The sequence below is a fragment of the Pelmatolapia mariae genome, linkage group LG20, assembly GCF_036321145.2.
Source record: "Pelmatolapia mariae isolate MD_Pm_ZW linkage group LG20, Pm_UMD_F_2, whole genome shotgun sequence".
In the NCBI taxonomy this organism is placed as follows: Eukaryota; Metazoa; Chordata; class Actinopteri; order Cichliformes; family Cichlidae; genus Pelmatolapia; species Pelmatolapia mariae.
In genome coordinates, this window is record NC_086244.1 from 9,705,484 (window position 1) to 9,725,474 (window position 19,991).

At 37.7% G+C, this 19,991-nt stretch overlaps 2 protein-coding genes across 2 annotated transcripts; one reads left to right on the forward strand and one right to left on the reverse strand.

The window, feature by feature from the left end:
- Window positions 1-69: 69 nt before the first annotated feature.
- letmd1 (LETM1 domain containing 1) lies at window positions 70-8,677 on the forward strand. The gene is made up of 9 exons (XM_063464089.1): window positions 70-195; window positions 487-641; window positions 1,430-1,545; window positions 3,034-3,116; window positions 3,247-3,433; window positions 4,548-4,649; window positions 4,770-4,922; window positions 5,007-5,103; window positions 7,511-8,677. The coding sequence occupies exons 1-9, from the start codon at window positions 80-82 to the stop codon at window positions 7,585-7,587; spliced, it is 1,086 nt and encodes a 361-aa protein (XP_063320159.1). The 5' UTR covers window positions 70-79; the 3' UTR covers window positions 7,588-8,677.
- Window positions 8,678-8,789: 112 nt separating this feature from the next.
- cd63 (CD63 molecule) lies at window positions 8,790-18,041 on the reverse strand. Its single transcript, XM_063464090.1, has 8 exons — window positions 17,927-18,041; window positions 17,145-17,233; window positions 11,135-11,323; window positions 10,913-10,987; window positions 10,719-10,817; window positions 10,385-10,528; window positions 9,395-9,478; window positions 8,790-9,213 (listed from the first exon to the last, which is right to left on the reverse strand). The coding sequence occupies exons 2-8, from the start codon at window positions 17,208-17,210 to the stop codon at window positions 9,148-9,150; spliced, it is 723 nt and encodes a 240-aa protein (XP_063320160.1). The 5' UTR covers window positions 17,211-17,233; window positions 17,927-18,041; the 3' UTR covers window positions 8,790-9,147.
- Window positions 18,042-19,991: the final 1,950 nt, after the last annotated feature.

The window sequence follows — 19,991 nt, forward strand, 5'->3', positions numbered from 1 at the left end:
TTTTCCATTACGGTAACTGACTCACTTTCATCTTTGCTGTATATGAGCGTCATTACGGTAAGTGCGCTGCCTGTCAAACATGGCGCTGTCCTGTTCGAGTCTGTGTAGTCAACTGTCTTTAATCCGACACTGTCGTCTCGGTAAAAACAGGATAACACATGGTCTTTACTCTCCCTACGTGCTCTGTCAGTTCAGGTATATATGAAGCCGATTAACATTGTCGCTTCCATCATTTATCATTTTTGTTTTACTCGTGTTTCGTGAACCTTTGCTAAGCTAGCTATATCCTACCGGCTGATAAGAGATATTGAAAATATATATATATTTTTTTAAATTAAAGTACGTTGTTGATATTTTCATCAGAGCAATTATTATATCGTGATTGGTGCACACCCCAACGATAAAGAGTAATCATGTTTAATTCTTTAATGTACAAACAAAGATTTTATTCCTTTAATGACAGATAATATCTTTCCGCTCTGACAGACTGCCCCTGTGTAGACACTACTCATCGTCCGAAGTCAGACGAGGTTTTGCTCGTTATGTTGCCTCCAAACTCCAGTGGGCTAATACCAAATATGAAGATTTCCTTAAAAAGCGATTTCCCCGCTTTTTTCTGCTCTATCACACTTTCGTGGAAGGTAAGCTCACGGTTTACTCACTCCTGAGGTCTCCAAAAACACTGCAGGAGTGCCCTGTGAGTCTTGTTAGCCCAACAATGAGGTTGGGAGACCTGACTAGGGACAGGAAACAGGTTGCTGTAGTACATAGGCACCTTATATATGAAGGTTTGTGAAGATGAAAGTTGCTGAGAGAGAGAGAGAGAATTCAAGACCCAACTCATGATCAGAATCTGGAGTTAAAATAAGACATTTATACAAGGATATGAATAGCCAGATTTCTCATATTCCATGACCTTAATATGATCGTTTCACCTGGTCTACTAACATCAGGGTCCTCAGGGTCTTTACTTCCTGTATGGGTTTGTCTGCTTTTGTTCAAGAATTGAAAAAGCCTTTTGAAGACAGTAGGTGAACTGTCTTCAAAAACCTAAAGAAGTCCAGTTGTCTTCTTTCAAACATCACCCCATCAGCAGCATGATATCCAGAAAACACTGTTCTTGTCCATCACTTACACAAGCTTATTTTTTCAGGTCCTGCAAGTCAAATTTTCATTTTACTCTATTAAAACTGCATTAAACAAGCAAACAAACATTGCATACTACATACTGTTTGTAATATACAAATGATTATATAATTATACCATTTTGTGGCCCCAATCTAAAGTGAACATCTACAGGAGTACAAGCAGGCTCAGGAGTTGGTGTCTAAATAAACAGCATGCTACAAAGCACTTTGTTCTAAGAGTCAAATAACATTTTTAAATCTACAGTAATATTTAAAACAATTTTTTCTGTCACTCATTCCAGGATTCAAGCTACTGTTCCGAGATGCCAAAGATATCAGGAGGATAAAAGGAAAAATGTGGTCTGATGGAGTAAAGTTCCAGGATCTGCCTTACAGGGACATGGAGAAACTCAGACAGGTGAGTCTGATTACCACACTGCACACAGAAATATCAGAATTTTCCACACATATTAGAAATGGAGGGAATCAAACTGCTTATAGCTCAGTGAAAATGAGTAATTTCTTGATTATTATTAAATTTGTATTAAATCTAATTACATTCATTTTTTTATTATTAAATCTGCAATAAGTCAGGAAAAAATTATTTGATTTTTTTAATTTTTTAAATTGCAAAAGTTTGGAATATACTGGATTTTGATTGTTGATATGATGCTATTGCTTCGGAGTGTAAAATTTTCTCTTGACTGCATTCTGTCTAATGGCCAGCAGGAGGCGAACCCTGGTTGCAAAAAGAAATTCACTTGTATAGAAATTCCCTCTGCTTTTTTTTTTATCTGGGATCTTTTTAAAAATCCTTTCCTTCATACATTCACTCTTAGCAAAAAAAGTTGCGTTTTCTATCATGTTATCTACCAAAATGTGATGCATTTTGTCACAGAAAATCCAATATAATCCTGTTTTATTTAGATTTTCGATTGGAGTATTATTAGTGTAATACCGGCAATGGGAATTCATGTCGGGTTAACACCATCTCCATGCACACAAATAAAACCAGTTCTATTTTGTTTTGACACTAATTGGCAAAACTGTTTAAAAGTTTAAAGGCAAATAAACTATTATACTCTTTAGGGCAGTCATCAGTAATTAATAGACAGAAAAACAGAATTCAAGATCAAAATAACAAATGAATATATTCTAATTTAAACTCCTAAAATGAAAAGGCTTAAATCAACCATAAAAAGAAAAAACAAACACCCACTGTTTGAACCGGTCATAATGAGTTAATTCTGTCTGATATTAGGTTAACAGGCGTGAGGATTTATCAAGGTGCTAGCACTTCAGGTGCATTAGGGGTGGGATGGCATGCCTCAGGAGGTAGAGAAGGTCATCTACTTTATCAGCATTGAAAAAAGTGTAATGCTGATGTAAGCAATGCTCTTATTTATTTTTGGCAGCTTCTTCTTTTTGATCAGTTCAGTGGAATGTCTGTTTCCAACTCTTCTTGTCTTCTAAATCTCCCCTTTTCATGCCAACCATCGGCATTTCCTGTCAAAACAACCGTAAAGCTCCTTTTTGTTTTGTTTTTTTCTTGCTCGTCAGCCTCATCTTCTGCATCCTTCTCCCAATAATCCCACTTTCTCTCCTCCACACATCTCAGCCGATTCATCTCTCTGACTTTGTACGTCAGGTATTCAATCTGAGCTATTGCTCTGAATAAATACTAATGGTATTTAAAAATTAATTTCATAATTGTGAGGACTGTCAGAGCATCTTTTAAGGGGAAGGATTAGCGTTTAGTCACCCGTTCTCATAAATTAGTGTAGATTTTGGTAAAGTTTCAATTCCTGTGTTTATGGCAGTGTAGTATTTTTAGTTTATGCATTGTCAGTGTTTCAGGGCTGTAATGTCTCACAGTAACTTGGCTCACTTGACTTGTGTTTGACAGTTTCGCAGAGACTTGATCAAGGCCATCCCGCTGGTGATCATATCCATCCCTCCCTTTGCCAACTACCTGGTTTTTGTCTTGATGTGAGTCCTCTTGAAATAACCATCTCATTTGATTTGCAGGCTTATTTATGTTGCTGTCCCTGTTCATTAATCATTTTCTGTCACTTATTGTGCCTCACTCTGCTAAGAAAACCTCCTCCTGCATCGACAGGTATTTCTTCCCCCGTCAGCTCCTGATCCCTCACTTCTGGACTCCCAGCCAGCAGCTGGAGTTTCGGAGAGTGTACCACTCCCTCAGAGCTCGGCACCACTGGCCAGTGCTCAAAGGACTTGAGCACACGAGTCAGCAGGTCAAAAATGGTCACTTACAGAGGCAACTTAAGGACCTGTGTGCAAAAGTAAGTATCGGGAATGTGTAGCAGTACTGCTTTCTGCTTGCAAAGTACACTAATCATTCACGAACAGTTTTTACAGTGTGGCCCCTTATAACGTTATCTTCCTGAATGTAGCACGAGTTATCAAGGAATAGCTAGATATTATGTCTCAAAGTAACATCCTCATTAATGTCAGAACCAAAGATTTTTCAGCAGAACATTGCCCAGACATCACTTTTCTTCTACTGTCTTGCACTAAATCTGTAGCATATCCTGCCAGCATCTCTTCCAAAGTTAAGGACACGCACACACATCCTCTTGGCTGTGCACATGATGTAAGAGAAAATGTGACTCATCAAACTGATCCATCTTCTTCCCTTGCTCAATAACCCAGCTTTGCACTTGCATAATCACTAAAGGCTATCCAGCTGATGATTTGGTTAGATTTTAGTGGTGGAGAGCCGAGAGCATGCGCACTATGACCAGTCTGTGGTTATTGTGCTCCATGCATGTGTCCTGGCAGCTTTCTTGGGTGCTTATAATCTTGTTGCCATTTCATCACTTGTCTGTGCTTGGCCTGCTTCTAGTACTAACCCATGCTTATTGGGGAAACACCTGATACCTGTGGTTTGAAGATGATCTGTGCAAGTGATCTGGCCATTACAGTTCTGTCTGAGAGATTCTTACGCTGTCTATTTTTTTCCCCACTTCCATGTCGACTGTGAAAACTGACTCCTCACTTGCTATTTAATGTTTCCCCCCTCTTATTAAGACAATGGAAATCCTCACTCTTAATTTGTCAGTTGTTTTAAAATAGTGCATTGTTTTTCTGCTCTGCTAAGTATTCTTTCGCACAGTTTTTCACTCCAAACATTGGACACATAGCTGGGATACTTGGCCAGTTTGCGAAGATAACTGTCATTTATTTTCATTAGAAATCTACAACTTATTTTTTAAATTTCAAACTGTTCATTATGGATGCACCCTAGTTCTCATTCTTCACTTTAATAAACATTGCAGGAGTCAGTCACGATGGTGCCTAAATGCCACAAAGTTTGACTGTGAACTGTGTGGAACAGTACAGATTTGCAGATCTGTTCATTTCTAACCAGTACATGTATGTTTGATATTTGTTCAGGTCCAAAGTGGAGCAAACCCCAAAGCGTCTGAAATCCTTGCTATTCGAAGCCTGTTTTCTGGACCTCCTTTGGGTATAAGGAGGATGAGCGTTGATCACATGGTCAGTAAAACTCCTCCACTTTTCTCTCACATTTTGCACAAAGACATTTTTCTGTCTCAGTTAACAGGAATGCAAAAGGCTTAGTAAAGCCTTCGTATTCATGTTTTTATGGCTAATCAGAGACACATCAGCCCGCTGCTCTTCTTGACGCCACGTCTCCCCGGCTTCTTGATTGGCCAACGGCTGAGCAGCCACGGGCTGGAGTTGCTCCAACTGGACCGGGGCCTCAGCAGACTGGGCGTTCACCAGCTGAATGACTCTGAACTCAGACAGGTCCATCACTCTCCATGACTTTATATACTTAGTGCCTTCCTCTGTAAGCCATTTTATAAATACTTGATGTTTTCCTCCTTTCAGGCTTGTTATCTAAGGGGCCTTAATGCTGATGTTCTTGGTGTTAACCAGTGTCGCGAATGGTTGTCCCAGTGGCTTCAGGTGTCGAGCTCATTGAAAGGTATTATTATTATTTGGATTTGCAGTATAGATTCTTTTTTTCTGTCACCTACCCTAAAGATTTTGATGAGAGCCAAAGAAAAATCACCAGAATTGTAATAAAAATAACTTTACCAGTTTCCTTAAGAGGATTTATGTGAAGAGAAATTTCCAGACAGAATATTGCACAGATTTCTGTCTAATAAAGTAGCTGAGACTTGATTGCTTCTACTGTGCAATGAGTCAGAAAACCATGGAATAAAATAATAGTTCAAAATGTAAGTAAATATGAGCCTAAACTAAAGTTCCCTATATAGAAATGAGAGTTTCTGGCTTTATGCATATGTATGTGGGGCACAATTTAGAGTTGATGTGCTTTGTGGATGCTGTGGATAGCTGAAGTGCAGCACATTTGTTGGATGTACACTGCTCAAAAAAATTAAAAACACTTTGAAAAGACATCCGAAAAGAAACCATGCTAGATATCTATACTGATATGGACTGGGTAATATGTTAGGAATGAAAGAATGGCATACTGTGTGATGGACATGGAAGTTATCAACCTACAGAGGGCTAAATTTAATGACACCCTGAAAGTTAAAGTGAAAAAGTTATTTAACAGGCTCGTCCTTTTTGCCGAAATGTAATCGATCCCGGTGCTGCTGATGGCTTAACGACCTTCTACAGCCTGTCCCCTGGAATCCACCTGCTCTTGAGACTGCACTGAAAGACACAGCAAACCTTCTGGAAATTGTACGCATTAATGTGCTATCCTGTAGAAGTGGGACTACCTGTGCAGCCTCTATAGGGCCCAGGTATTGCCTCATGTTACCAGTAGTGAGACTGACCCTAGCCAACGAGTGAAAAATCTGTCAGAAAAGATGAGAAGGGAAAAAATGTCACTGGCCCCCATGAGGTAAAATCATTCCTATTTTCATGGTTGTCTCATTGGTGCCCCTCTGGTGCACCAAAAAAGTGGTTATAAACTGGTTATAAACACACTCTGCTACTTAACTGACCAGAACAACATCCCAGAAGTTAGTTAGCTTGATGCTATAGTATGATTAAAAAGTGTTCCTGGAATGAGTCTGTACTGCTATTTGACATGATTCCAACAGATGGCGCTCCACTTTTTTTTCTGTAAACCAGGGGTGTCAAACTCCAGGCCTCAAGGGCCGATGTCCTGCAGGTTTTAGATATCACCCTGGGTCAACACACCTGAATCAAATGATTAGTTCATTACCAGGCCTCTGGAGAACTTCAAGACATGTTGAAGAGATAATTTAGCCATTTGAATCAGCTGTGTTGGATTAAGGACACATCTAAAACCTGCAGGACACCGGGCCTTGAGGCCTGGAGTTCAACACCTGTGACTGTTAAACAAATGAAACACCCTGCAGATAATGGCTGATGAAATATACTGCATGTTTATCTAACATAAATCATCTTTATGAAGATTAACCAAGCCGTTCTCCTTCTGTGTACTGCAGTAGTATCAAAGTTTTAAGTAGCTACAGAAACGGTCTCACTCAAGAACACGTGTAGTGACAGAACAGAAAATTATTTAAGTTAATTCTTATTTGAATATGAAGTGTCTGTTTGTACTTGAATGTTAATACTCAGTTCATTCACTGATGCAGGACTTTACTCTAAAGTTAAACATTTAAAAAATACTTAATCTGAAAGGGCATTTAATTGGAACCAAAATTCAATATAATTCAGCATTACCTGTGCATGTTGCATTTATTGTTCAGTACATGACCCTAGATGATGAGCCGGTGAACTTTCTAGAGGAGGTGTTTGGTGCACAGCTTATGGCCCTAACAAAACAGTGTGAACAGCCTGATAAGTGGACAATCTGCTGCTCTACAGGTTTATGCCAAGTCAAGGAATAAGATTTTTTTGACACTGGTAGCATTTTTTGTTTCTCTCATAATTCAGAATCTGCTGACAATTACATTTGAGCAGGCTTTGCTTTGAATCCAATTACAATTCAGAAGGAGAGCAAGAGGGATTGCATTTGCCAAAATGCATCTGGAAACCATCAGGCTATTGTCTGTCTTTTTAATCAGCTTTATCAAGATATTCTGCATTCTAAAGTAGCGTCCGGACACAAAAATCTTGGCTCTGTTAGGTTATACCGGAAGCCCTGAAAAACTGTTTAGAGGCTAAATCTGCATACTAGCTAATGTGATAAATGCACATTGTCTCCACACATTAAAAAAATAGGAACTACTTGTTCTATGTACAATAGTCAAGACAAAATATCCACTACCTTTTGTGACTTAAAGATCAGGCTTTGAGTTATATTTAAAGCATTTTGGGGATTTTTGAGATAATGCTATCTTTTAAGTACTTCCTAAATGTTGCATGATTCTTTTATAGCTATTACATTAGCATGTATTTTTTACTCTCTTTCATTTTTGCAGACTCAGAGGTGTCACTGCTTTTGCACAGCATTGTATTTCTCTCTGCAAACTACCCAAGTGGTCCCAGCCGTCACTGACAGGAAGCCTCATGCTATCTGTTGTTGTGATTATACTCTCTTGCGTGCACTGAAAAGCAAAACTTTCCAAGTGGTTTTCAACAGCTCCTTTTTGGAAAGGAAACAACATTTTAAGGCTGTTTTTGGCAAGAAACCTGTATGACCATTTCTATTCAAAGGATTTACCACAAAAAAGAAGCCTTTGCAGTTGCAGTTAATAGCATTTAAGAACAAGATGAATCCATTGTCATCTATTAGAGATGAGTGCTATAAATGTGTATTACCCTCAGCAGGGTATTGAATGCACTGAACTATATTTACTGGTGATGTGGAAGTAATGTCATGATTATCTATTGCTGTATGTGAACCTTGCTACCATGTTTGCATTTGTGAACTGATACATGTTATTACACTGTTTAAGTTCAGCAGTTCTTTTTGTTTGGTGATATGCTCAGACACATTCCATTTAAAAGAATTACATTAAGATGGGCATGTTTGTTTTTACATTTCACATCAAGCATGTCCTGTATTTTTTCATGCCAGTACCTCACTTTGTGCTTTTTTTTTTAATATACTTTGAATATTGTTTACCATGATCAAGGTTGTGGGTAACAGGACTTGTGGTGGGTAATGTGGAGATGAAGAGGTGTTATAACCTGGTTGACGTCAAACAGCAGTAGACAATATGAAAGTCCCTGAGAGAAACTATGTAAAGAAAAAGCCCACTGGTGGCCCAGCTGTAAAGTCATTCAAGCTTGCTTGTGTGATGAGATGCTGAACGTCTTGCACGTGAATATTCTCAAAGTTTTTGGTTTGTGGCACAGCACACATTTCTGACAAGATATCACTTTGTTTACCTTCTTATTTTTTTTGAAAGGCTGGAATGATATTAACTTAAGTGCAAAATTTGTTGTAAGCCCCTCGCCTGCTTTCTGGTTACTCCTACGAAGAGGAAATTCCTGTTGTATCTGCTGGTGACTTGTGTAAGTGTAAAACTGAACATGTCATCGCTTCCTGTGCCTTTTGCAATAGCACACAGTTTATCTGAAATAGAAGATGCAAAAGTTATGTTCTGTTTTTTAAGTTTTTTTTTTATTATTTGCTCTGCAAATGTTCAGTGTTGTGTTGTGCCAACATTATATACAATATCTTGGAAATGTGTCTGAAATAAAAACCTTAAAGGTGCATTTTCCTCCTGTATTACTTTATACAGAAAATTCAGATGAAATTAAAAAGGTCTTTAATGAAAAAATTTAAAACTGGAACCCAGTATGACATATAAACACCAAAGCAGTTCAAAGCTTAGAACAGATCCAGGAACACCAAAATAAACTCAAGTTTACAACAAAGCAAGCAAAGTTAAGAGAGAACATTCACTTATGCTAATATGACACTGCACATTAATCTCCATTTCCATTCCATGTACAGCATCAAAGCAGAGCCATTAACCTATGAAAATATTATCTGTATGAAGAAAATTATATTCTGCGTATTATGTGGAAAGTATGATGAACATTTTAAAATATCCAAATGAAGAACTTTGTGAGTAGCCCGAACAGTCAACTCCTCTTCTGGTGTCGATCACATAACTTCGTAGCCGCTCCGGATGCCTTTCATCAAACAGCAGGCAAACACAATACCAAGTAACTGGAAGGAAGAGAGAAAACGGTCATCATTTTTGTTTACTACTTACTTTTCAAAAACTAAAAGTCTGTAGAGTCCAGAAGCAAGATGAGCAACAACACATTACCACAGTAACAAAGGAAAATAAAATCAGCTGATAGACTCTTGAGTTTAAGAGCAAATTTTGTTTAATGGTGTTACATACCTGCAGGATAGCAATAACAACCGCTGCTACTATCACCCATAAGATGTTCTTCTTTAGTACCTCCTCCAAAGCAGCACTACAACCCTAAAGAGAACAAACAGAAAAGTTAGAATTGATCTCCACTGTGTCTGAGAAAGGTTAACTCAGAGTACACTCTGTATGCTTGTGGGCTTTTTGACGTTTCATTTTTCTTTCCTCCTTCCATATTTGAGGTTCTACAAACCACATACTGTGACAATGACAGCAGCTACCTCAACCATTTTCTCGTGCACGTAAAATAGTAAATCTTTTTTTGTTTTGTTTTAGTCACTAATCTCCTGGTGGAAAATTTGTTTCAGAGATTTAACTTTGGAGGTACTCTGTTTGCCAGTTGTATAGTCTGTGAGAAAACAGCACTAGGCTTCTTTGCTTTGTAGCCTCAAACACTTTCCTTAAGAGTTTATGACCTCAGACACTCATTTAATAGCACAAAGTCCATTTTGTAAATTATGCTCTACTAGATTCAAAAAGGATGATTAACTAGTGCGCACTCATTGCCTAACAACATATCAATCAGTTGTTAGCAGATGAGTTTGTAGTTCCAAATCCACTAAATGCACTTGTCACGTCCAGTTTCAAAACACCACGATGGTGAAAATGCTCAGCTTGAGGCTACAGAAAAGAGCTAACCTCCGAGTGACATCACAAATGCTACATCCATCTGTTTAAGCTGGGGAATTTCAATCTAAGTATCTGGTCCACTGTGTGTGCTTAGCACAAAGCAAGACTGTTACGCAGCTGGAGTCATGTTTCTAAAATTTACATGCCATCCAGCTGCAGTTTGGTAACAATTATCTACTGTATGTCTCTTTAGCTTGCCAGATATATAGTTTTTTACCTATTTAAGCAACATGCTGATAACTTAGATGTTTTACTAAATAAACAGGACTTAAGAATTAGGAAAGTGAATTTCAGGTTAAATAACTTTGAAAGAAATTGACCCCTGTTTACCTGCTGATACACTTTGTCAGAGTCAGTCATGGTTCCATTTCCACAGCCTGCAGTGACATTCTTGCAGCATGAGTCAGGCACAGAGTTTTCTTTGCTACTGAAGCCTTTCCAGTCAGAAGAACTGTTCACACCGCAGCACTTCAGCTGGAAAATGCAAACAAGTCTATGAACAACAGCTATGAACTTGAGATGTAGAGTAAAATGATATGGAACACATTGTGCAAACAGCAATAATATCCTGTCACACGAAACTTACCAACAGGATGCAAAGTGTTTTGACAAGGTGGTACCATACTAACCAAACAGCGAACAGGAACTTTTACAGTGAACTTACGTTCTGCTGAAGATTGTCCACAGTCTCTTTGAATTCTGGTCCGCCCTTTTCGTACTTGCTGATCATGTCAGTGACGCTATCGTGGACGATAGTTGAGAGCTACATGGGAGGCACAACACACACAACATCGCAGCTCAAATTAAAACCACACCTTCTGCAGGGACTCAAATTAAACAGATTAATTCAACACTTACCTTGTTTCTGAAGACGTATCCAACAATTGCTGCTGCAATCTCAACGATAACAATCAGTGAGAGAAGGACAGCAAACTGAGGGAGGAGAAAAGGAACAAATGAGGAATTGAATGATCTACCTGAGTGGTTGTCACACAAATAAACAGCAACTTTTACAATGAAATCTCATGCAAAAAAGTTAATAAAAAACAAAGTTACTGCATATGGTGCTGTGTGAATTACCGTGGTGACCATGCAGTAGTTTTCTTTGAAGGCTCCACAGCAACCAAAGAAGCTGATGAAGAAAATCACCACACCAACTCCGATCAGGATAATGGGAGCTGCCGAGGCAGTGGGATCAGTGATCTTGAGGGTTTTGTTAAGCGATACCTGAACCATGATTCCTACCACAATCAGTGCTAGGCCACATAGCTGCAAGAATAAGAAGAAGTTAGGCTAGAGTGAATTCATGGGGAAAGGTTTATAATTTTTTTTTTTATTTGGTCAGAGGGGAAATGTAATATTTTATTTGGCTATTTGACAAAAGTATGGTAGCAAATAAAAGCAACAATAATTTGATTCTTATTAGCAACTAAACAATAAAACTGTACCAAATACACTTGTGTTTTTGTACACCCAGGTACTTGACTGTGATAGGGATCAATCTAGAAAGTGTCACACCTGTGTGCCAGTTATGGAGGGTGAATACCACTACTTTAATAGGTGTATGTTAACCTTCTCTGCCAGTTGGCAGCAATGCCAAGGGGTAATGGTAAATGGACTGATTCTTATATAGCGCTTTTCTACTTTCCCGAAGTACTCAAAGCGCTCTATACAACATGCCACAGTCACCCAATCACCCCCATTCAAACAAGCACTTTCTTTCTATACTTAGTGCTTCCTAGCTTCATTCATACACATTCACACTCAGATGGATGCATTGGAGAGCAACTTGGGGTTAGTATCTTGCCCAAGGATACTTGACATTCAGACTGGAGGAGCCTGGGATCAAATCACTAACCTTCCGATCAGTAGGGGACCTGCTCTGCCTCCTACAGCCACCTCAAGGGGGGGCAAATTTCCCAAGACAAGTTTTTTATCTTAATATAGCTACTACAAATTTTAAAGATATTAAAGTTAAACAAACAAACACATAAATTGAGACAAAAGATCTGATTATGGTATCATTAAATCAATTTGATTTTTATATTATTGTACTTTTTCATTTCATGTAAGCAAACAACATGAGAAAGGTCTAAAACAAAAGAGGAAGTTGCAACATTTTTCAGTCCCTGAATGCGGATGTAAAACGATCAGATGATACAATGACACTGTCACAGTGTCACTGTCTGGTTTGGGTGATAAGAGCAATTCATTCGATCTTTGACAAACACTAATGTCTGACCGCAATCAGCTGTGTTCTTGAGCAAACTGTATTCTTTTTACTTTTATTCCCTTTTAACTCAGTCCTGCCACTTTTCTGATAAACATTTGTTCAGCTGTGCACTTTTCCAAGCAAATATACATATAAGAACAGGTGTCATTAGCATGCCATATCAAACATCATGTTTTGAATGACTAACAGTATAGAATTGCTAAATTACTACTGATAAATAACTGAAAACGTAAACTGTAAAATGTAGACCTATGTAGATAGAAGCTTTTGTATAAGGTGTGAGCAAGACTAAATTATTCATTAACCTGTTTTTATCATTCTTGATACACATGGGCGAGGGCAAAAACAAATATATTGTGGCTGGAGATACCACTGGGAGTCCCTGAAGAACAACTTCAGCTCCCAACAGTATGCTCACTATTGTAGGGGTTTAATATTTTGAACATTTAAGGGAAAAATAAAAAATGTTTTCATACCAGTATGAAAACCTGATACCTCTCCAGCCTCAGTGTCAGTCACATGTTTGCTATGCTATCTATATTAAGGCCTGGCTGCTGCTGTAGATCCTTCTGTGTTGGCTCCACCAATGTAAATATTTGAGCCTGAGTCAAACAAACAGCTAATGGTTGGTGTAGGAAAAAATATAAAGGAGTGAACAGAGAAGCCAAGCAGAGCCCAGAAAGTCACAGAAATCCAGAAGAGAGTATACTTCATGTTTCCTGAGAAGAAAACTGTGGCAAAATTTGGTGGCTCTCTTGCTCCCACAACTGAAGAGCTAATCAACAGGCAGATTAGATTGTGAGATTAACATACAAGACAACTGTGCTGTTGGAGTTCACAACACTCATCATATTTGGTTATCATTGAATAGATATAGAAGATTGTACTGAATAGATTTTCAATAGCTCTCTCCAGAAACTTTATTTCAATGTATGTTATTCAGCCAGAGGCACTAATTGTGTTGCCACTCTGATCTGAAAATCAAGAAAAACCTGCGCACACTAACAACACAATAGGGCTGAAACTCACAGGTCACTCACCATGAGGCTCCAGTTTACTTATTTACAGTGTCTACAGGTGTAACCAAAGTCCTTTTACAAGGAAGTATCACAACTCAGCAACCATAGTAGAAAGAATTCAGGTAGTAATTTTAAAATCTTACTCGAACTGAAAGGAGAGAAGACAATAAATGTACAAGCCAGACGTAGAAACTAGCCAATCAAATACACACAGTTTCACGACATTAATTTTTCCCGACTCACTGCGGTCACCACAGTCAGCATGATCGTTACGCAAACAGATAAGGGAGGGACTGTTTCTTTATTTTAAGAAACTGTATGCATTATTTTAAAAGTTGTTTTATTTGACATCCAAAAACCTATATGTCTTTTATGCCTGAGCGAATGAAACTTCAATCTAAAAAAAAAAAAAAAAAAAAAGTGGCAAAGGGCTAGAAAATTCTTTTATCACAATGCTTTGGCTCTGGCTATGATCTTGTTGCAAGATAAACTGAGACTTCATTAATAGATCAAGAATCATAATCTCTGCTCATCCCACGTATGGATAAAGTAAACCATAAAACACTTTGTGGTTTCTTTTTGTTGGTAATCTTTCCATATGCATTTTGCTAGCCATGTCAAACCAACTGGCTGCAGGTATTTTGGACATGGCTGCTGATTGGCCAGCCTTGTACCTAGCAGGACCTTTGTGGGTGAATCCTGAGTGTTAAAACAGTCAGTCTATGGCTACGAACATCCTTTTTTACTAACACTTCCACAAGGCAAAGCGATGTCAAAATACATAATGGTGCAACCAGCTGAGGAAATTTCACAACATTTCAAAGCACCGCTCAACACTGCGAAATTCACTGAGTATCTCCTATGTGGGGAGTTGTCAGTGAGTGAACACTGACATGTTTCTTCAGTTTTCTGTTATACTTTCTTCTTTAGCGTGCGGGGCTCAATTTTAGTTATTTATTAAGTAGTAAATAGTCAGTAACCAATGTCAATACACATTTTGACCTTTTTTGAGAAAAAGGTCAAAATGTGGAGATTACAGTTGTTGTTTCCTGACAAACGTATTAAAATCACACTTCAGAATCGGTTCTAGTAACAAGGAAGGAAATGATGTCTCATTTAGCACATAAACACAGCATGGTGATAAGTATAAGAACATTCAAAAGATGGTTCAGAAAGCTGCATCTGGTCACATGGAAAAACCACACAAACCTGGAGGAGCTCACAAGATGCCCGATCAATTTGTTTCATTAACTCATCTACACAAGGCTTTTTGTTGAGGTTATAGCAGCAGTGACGGTTTATCTTGAAAGAACATATGTAGTGTGCACATTTTGACTTTTTTCTCAAAATGCAATTACAACTTTAATCTCAAAATTTTCACCTCATTCTCAAAATGATCAATAATATGTTTTCTTAATGTGGCCCTAATACACCTTTGTAGAGTTGTGATGTTTGAGTAGACAATTTTCATATATGGAAACGGACCATAGAGCCGAGAGGCATTTCTTACTACTGTCTAATTTATTTATTTACATTTTACAACTATCAATTAAATCAATTAATTAAATAGTCAATTATTATTGATCGGAATTCGTCAGCATAATGTTTATATATGCCTCCACTTACACCTGTTTACAACTACATCAGTGTGCTACACACATTAAATTATTATATACTGTTTATAAATACTGACCAGAAGAGTAAAATAAGGTGTCCCAATAAATAATGAAAATAATGACAGCACTTCTAAAAATGTGCACTGAGTGGAAAAAATTAACAATACCAAAGTGCATCTAAAACAGTTTATTGAGTAAATGCTTTATAAAAGATAATATTATCTCAACAACTATGATTCTCTGCTCACTCATGACCAACAAAAAAGCTCTTAAGAGGAGTTGAGAAAATTGCCACCTAAAACAAATAAACAGAAAAAGTATTTATTTCTGCCTTAGACTGTAGGGTGCTATAAAACAGGGGTTTTCAACTTTATGTGCCCAAGACTAGGGCTGGGCCATATCATACCGTTCACGGTAATACAGGTATAATGTTCGGCAAAACACGCATGCGCAGTGCCTTTGTTTTCATACACACATGGCAGAAAAAGCATGGCGGCGACAGAGAATGAGAAGGGCGAAAGCGGACCGTTGAATGAAACGGATGAACTAGAATTGGTTTGTAAAAATGCTGCAACTTCAGTGGTGTGGAACTGGTTTAACTTTCGTCCGTCAGATACACAACAAAGCAATATTTTTGCTAGAGCATGCTAGCGGGCCGTCGTTATTACCGTGTTTTCTGGAAAATACGGCACACTTAAAATCAATCCTTTGATTTTTCTGAAAATCGACAGTGCCCCTTATAATCCCGTGTGCCTTATGTATGAATTCTGGTTGTGATTACTTACCTCGAAACGATTTTATGTGGTACACGGCGCTCGAAAATCTGTCAAATGTTTTAGTACGACTTTGCTAAGCTACGAACCCGCACCGCTTGATGGATTGTTGGAGCATTACGGCTATCGTAGGCAGAAGCCTCGCGGAGTGATACGTACTGTGCTTCAACATAGTATTACTGTATTGTGTGTGTATAACCTCTTTTTAAGTTTTGTGGTTATTATACATGGTTATGCTGAGGATATGTCGGCCAATTTCCACTGGAAATGCCTTTTGGTTAAACTGTCAGCAAGGAATTTGCATTTGCACTGTTAAATTTTTATATAACTTTAATGCACATAAAAAACAGCCGCTTGTTTAAGTGAAAATACATTGATGGGTTTTTTTTTTTGCACTAATAAAGTTGTGGAGTTGTAAAGTATTTTGTCTAGTGTCAATTATATCGTCATCGCAAATTTTCAAATGTATATCGTGATAAATATTTTTGGTCATATTGCCCTGTTCTACCCAAGACTGTCAAATGTAAAGGCATGCTAGTGTTCAAATGTGAAAAAAAAAACCAGCCTTTATATCACCTGAAATAAAGACAATGACAACTTTGACTGTATTGTCAGGTTAAAGGCCACTGACTTCACAAAAACTGTGTATTATTTTCTTAAAGCAATTTCTTTTTCATTTTCTTTAGATTAAGTTAGGTTTTATGGTGACGTCTTAAAACAATACTGCTCAGTTGACTCAAAATCCCAGGGTACACCTGGACTTAAGGAAATGCTGCTGTAAAGACTGAACTGTTTACCGAGTATAAGTATTAAATAAGAGGACTTAAAGGGAAGTCCCGCCAAAACAGCTTTGTCATTTTTACTTCCTCTTGCCCCATCATAAATAACAGTTTGTTAATTTAGAGTTAACTGTGCAAACACCAGCTTACCAAACTTTATTGGGTGACTAAGCAGGAGGAAAAAATGATCTGGAGTCACATGGTACTGCAACACTTTGGAAATCTGGTCATAAGATTCACATTCCTGCCTCTCTTATACCCTCTCTCTTATGGTGACCATGAAGGTGATGTAAAACTGACTAATCTTGGAAAAAGTTCACTAATTATCCCATTAGATTTGATTTAAACACAAAACTGAAGAAGGCAATGGGTAATGTGACTTTATATGTGTGTGTGTTCATCATCTGATTTTACAAATGATTCCGCCCTGTATGCTCAACTTTTAAGCCAAAGTCACAGTGCTAGTAAAAGGAGAAATGTGACAAAAAGATCCTGAAATGAAAATAGTGTAGATCAAGAAGATAAGCTGAAAACATAAACTTGTACTAGACAACAGTGTTGCTTTCCTTCCTGCAGTAAGTTTTAGGTGGTTTCCATGTCCACTCTGCTGTGTGTTGTTTTTTTCATAGCCCAGTTTTACTATAAAAGAAATGGGATTGCTGCTACTTACCCAGAAGATGAAGTTGAAAACGAAAACTAGATACTTGACACATTTCATTCCTCCTGCTACACCCATGATGAAGGACGAAGATCCGTTTTCTACATTAAAAAAAGAAAGCAAGTTTATTGCAAGTTTTATTCTTAACTGATTACATCAGCTGTAATACGAGCAGCTGAAGGGTGGAAGAGCTGACTCATTTTCAGTAGGATACTAATTCTCATTGCTATGAAAACGCTTGGTGATTTATATTTTTAAAGTTAGATCAACGCGTCACACATTTCGCTGATTAATTTGTATTTAGATTTACTAATTAAAAGTTACGAAGGACTCTCAAAAAATGTTAGGACTGTACTTTAATGTCATTATATATAGAAACGATAAAATTAAGGAAACACGCAGATCTGGATAACACTTAATAATTGGAGTAAACTGAGAAGAGTGAGGAACACACAGCCCCCCCTTCTCTGACCGTTAGTCACTACTAGCAAGCAACAAAACAAGCTTTGTCAACGAGTCAAACTTTTTACACAAACGGCCATGATCAAATTACGGTTAGCTGTTAGTCTGAAAACTGAATTATTCTTAAATACACACAAATAAGTTTACAAATTAAGTTAAAAGAAATACGATAAACCACCCTTATCTACACTAGGCGACATTTTTCTTTTGTCTAAAAGAAAAGACAACGAAACCGCTAGACGCACCGTTTAGAAAGCTACCCCTAAAAAAACACCGGACGGAAAACGGTTAGGAAAAAAAGTTGTCTTTTTCGGTGCTATTTTAACACCTACCTTTCAGAAGAAGTTTCTAAAATCTTGCCACGAAAGGCGAAGACGAAGTTGGAAGCTGTAGTGGACTCTGCTGCGTTCCGCCGTTTATACTCCCTCCTCTTTCTTTCACGCTCTCTGCCACCTCCTCCTCCTCCTCCTCCCTCCTTTTTACTGTCTCCTGCGCAACTCTACCTTTCAATGCTGCCTTCAGGGTCCCGTCGTTAAATGCATTCTCCTACTGCTGTTTAATATTCTAGCGTAGTCGGTTTATGTTAGGATATGTAAAGATATATCGGTTGATTAACTAGTTGGTGTTATTGCAGAATTGGGGTCAGGTTGAGGTCTGGCAAAACCAATATGGCAAAGCTATAATTCTAGAACTTTCTACATACCAATCGGTTTGACTTTCATTTTCCCATTTTTAAATGAGCCCCATACATCCATCTATTTAGAAACTGACCTGACTTGTTTACATAGTCTGGAAGTTTGAATCCATATAAATAACTCCATCAGTCACCTAGAGATCACTTTAATTAGTATAAATAGAGGTAACTCTAGGACCACAGCATCATATAATCCCAGTGTCACTTCATGTTAGCTGTTTGTCTGTGTGCGCATGTTTATTATGTATAGCTTATTTTTTGAGTAAAGCTAACACTTTCTCTTCATTCACTCGTACAAATATTTGCAAGTTGTAAATACCGGCGTCATAAGCTGCTAATTAATATAAATTCGTTGTAAGGCATTAACAACCAATTTTGGGTTGTCAGTGAAAATGTATTTTCTCTTCTTGTTATTTGTAAATTTGGTTCACATTCTCTTAACATGCTGCTATTGTTCAAAATTTACACATACATCAATAAAGCGCTACTGATTTAAAATATCCACATTAATTGCACCAGTTTGTATCTCACAACAAACGAGTAGTATACTATGTGCACAAAGCCATGGTTATCGCCATCCATTTGTTATTAAATTATCTCACTTCCATTAAAAAAGGGTGCAAATGTAAAGTGTGACACAAGTTATGTTTAATACACAAGTTACAACACAATGTGTGAAAGGAGAACTCCTAATATATTTCCCCATTTTACACACTAACGTTCTTATCCTGGTGATTAAGTGTCTTACTGACCAAAATTTACAAAGAATTCAAATGAGCTGTGATCATTCAAGTCACTGTCACTTCCTGTGACATATAAATTACAGTAAGGCTGTGCTTTTATAACATCAGAAAGTATTATTATCATTTATGATCATGTGGTAAAAGTCTGAATGATGTGAACAAATCCAGTACAGATAAAGATAAACCTCCAGCAACACTTTAGTTCATACAACAACTTTATTATTTAACCAACACATTTCAACTTATGGTCTTCCTCGGTTCATCATAAAACAGTTCAAATGCTGAACACTTATATTTTTATGGTGCTCTATTTGCAAACAGTTATAGGATTATTTTTCTCTTACTTTTTAATATGTGTTACAGTGTTTTCCAGAGGAAACTAAATCACTAATCCTAGGTGCTCTCATTGTTACCTGCAAAGTTATAAATGTGTAGTTGGTTCATAAATGTATCACACACAAAAAACCACCTGAGTAACCTACATTCCTGAGCAGACCATAAAGTAGTGATAATAAGTGTGACCTAGTTTAAAATAAAATAAAATAAGTGACGGACTGGTGTTACAGTTGGCTAATTTGATGTATGCACAGCAGCAGCTTTTAGTTTAACCTTCACTGAGTGTCTAACTGTGAAATATTAAACAGCACTTTGCTTCCTTCCACGAACACATTTCAAAGCTGCTACACTCTCTGCATGCTGCGGGAACATAGTGATGACATTGTGAAATGCAGCGTCATGTGGTTCCGCCATTTGACCATAACTCAATATAATATGACACGTATGCCAGTAGGTCAGGGCAGCTGTTCAGTTTGTAACAGGAGCCTACAGCTACACTCTCTGAGGCAGTTCACTGTGTTTATGTAGCACTACTTTGAGCTGAATGCTTGCTTCAGCATACTTTAAAACATTTTTAGGTGTTGTGTTTGCCATGTTTTCAATTTTGCTAATCACACTAGAGAC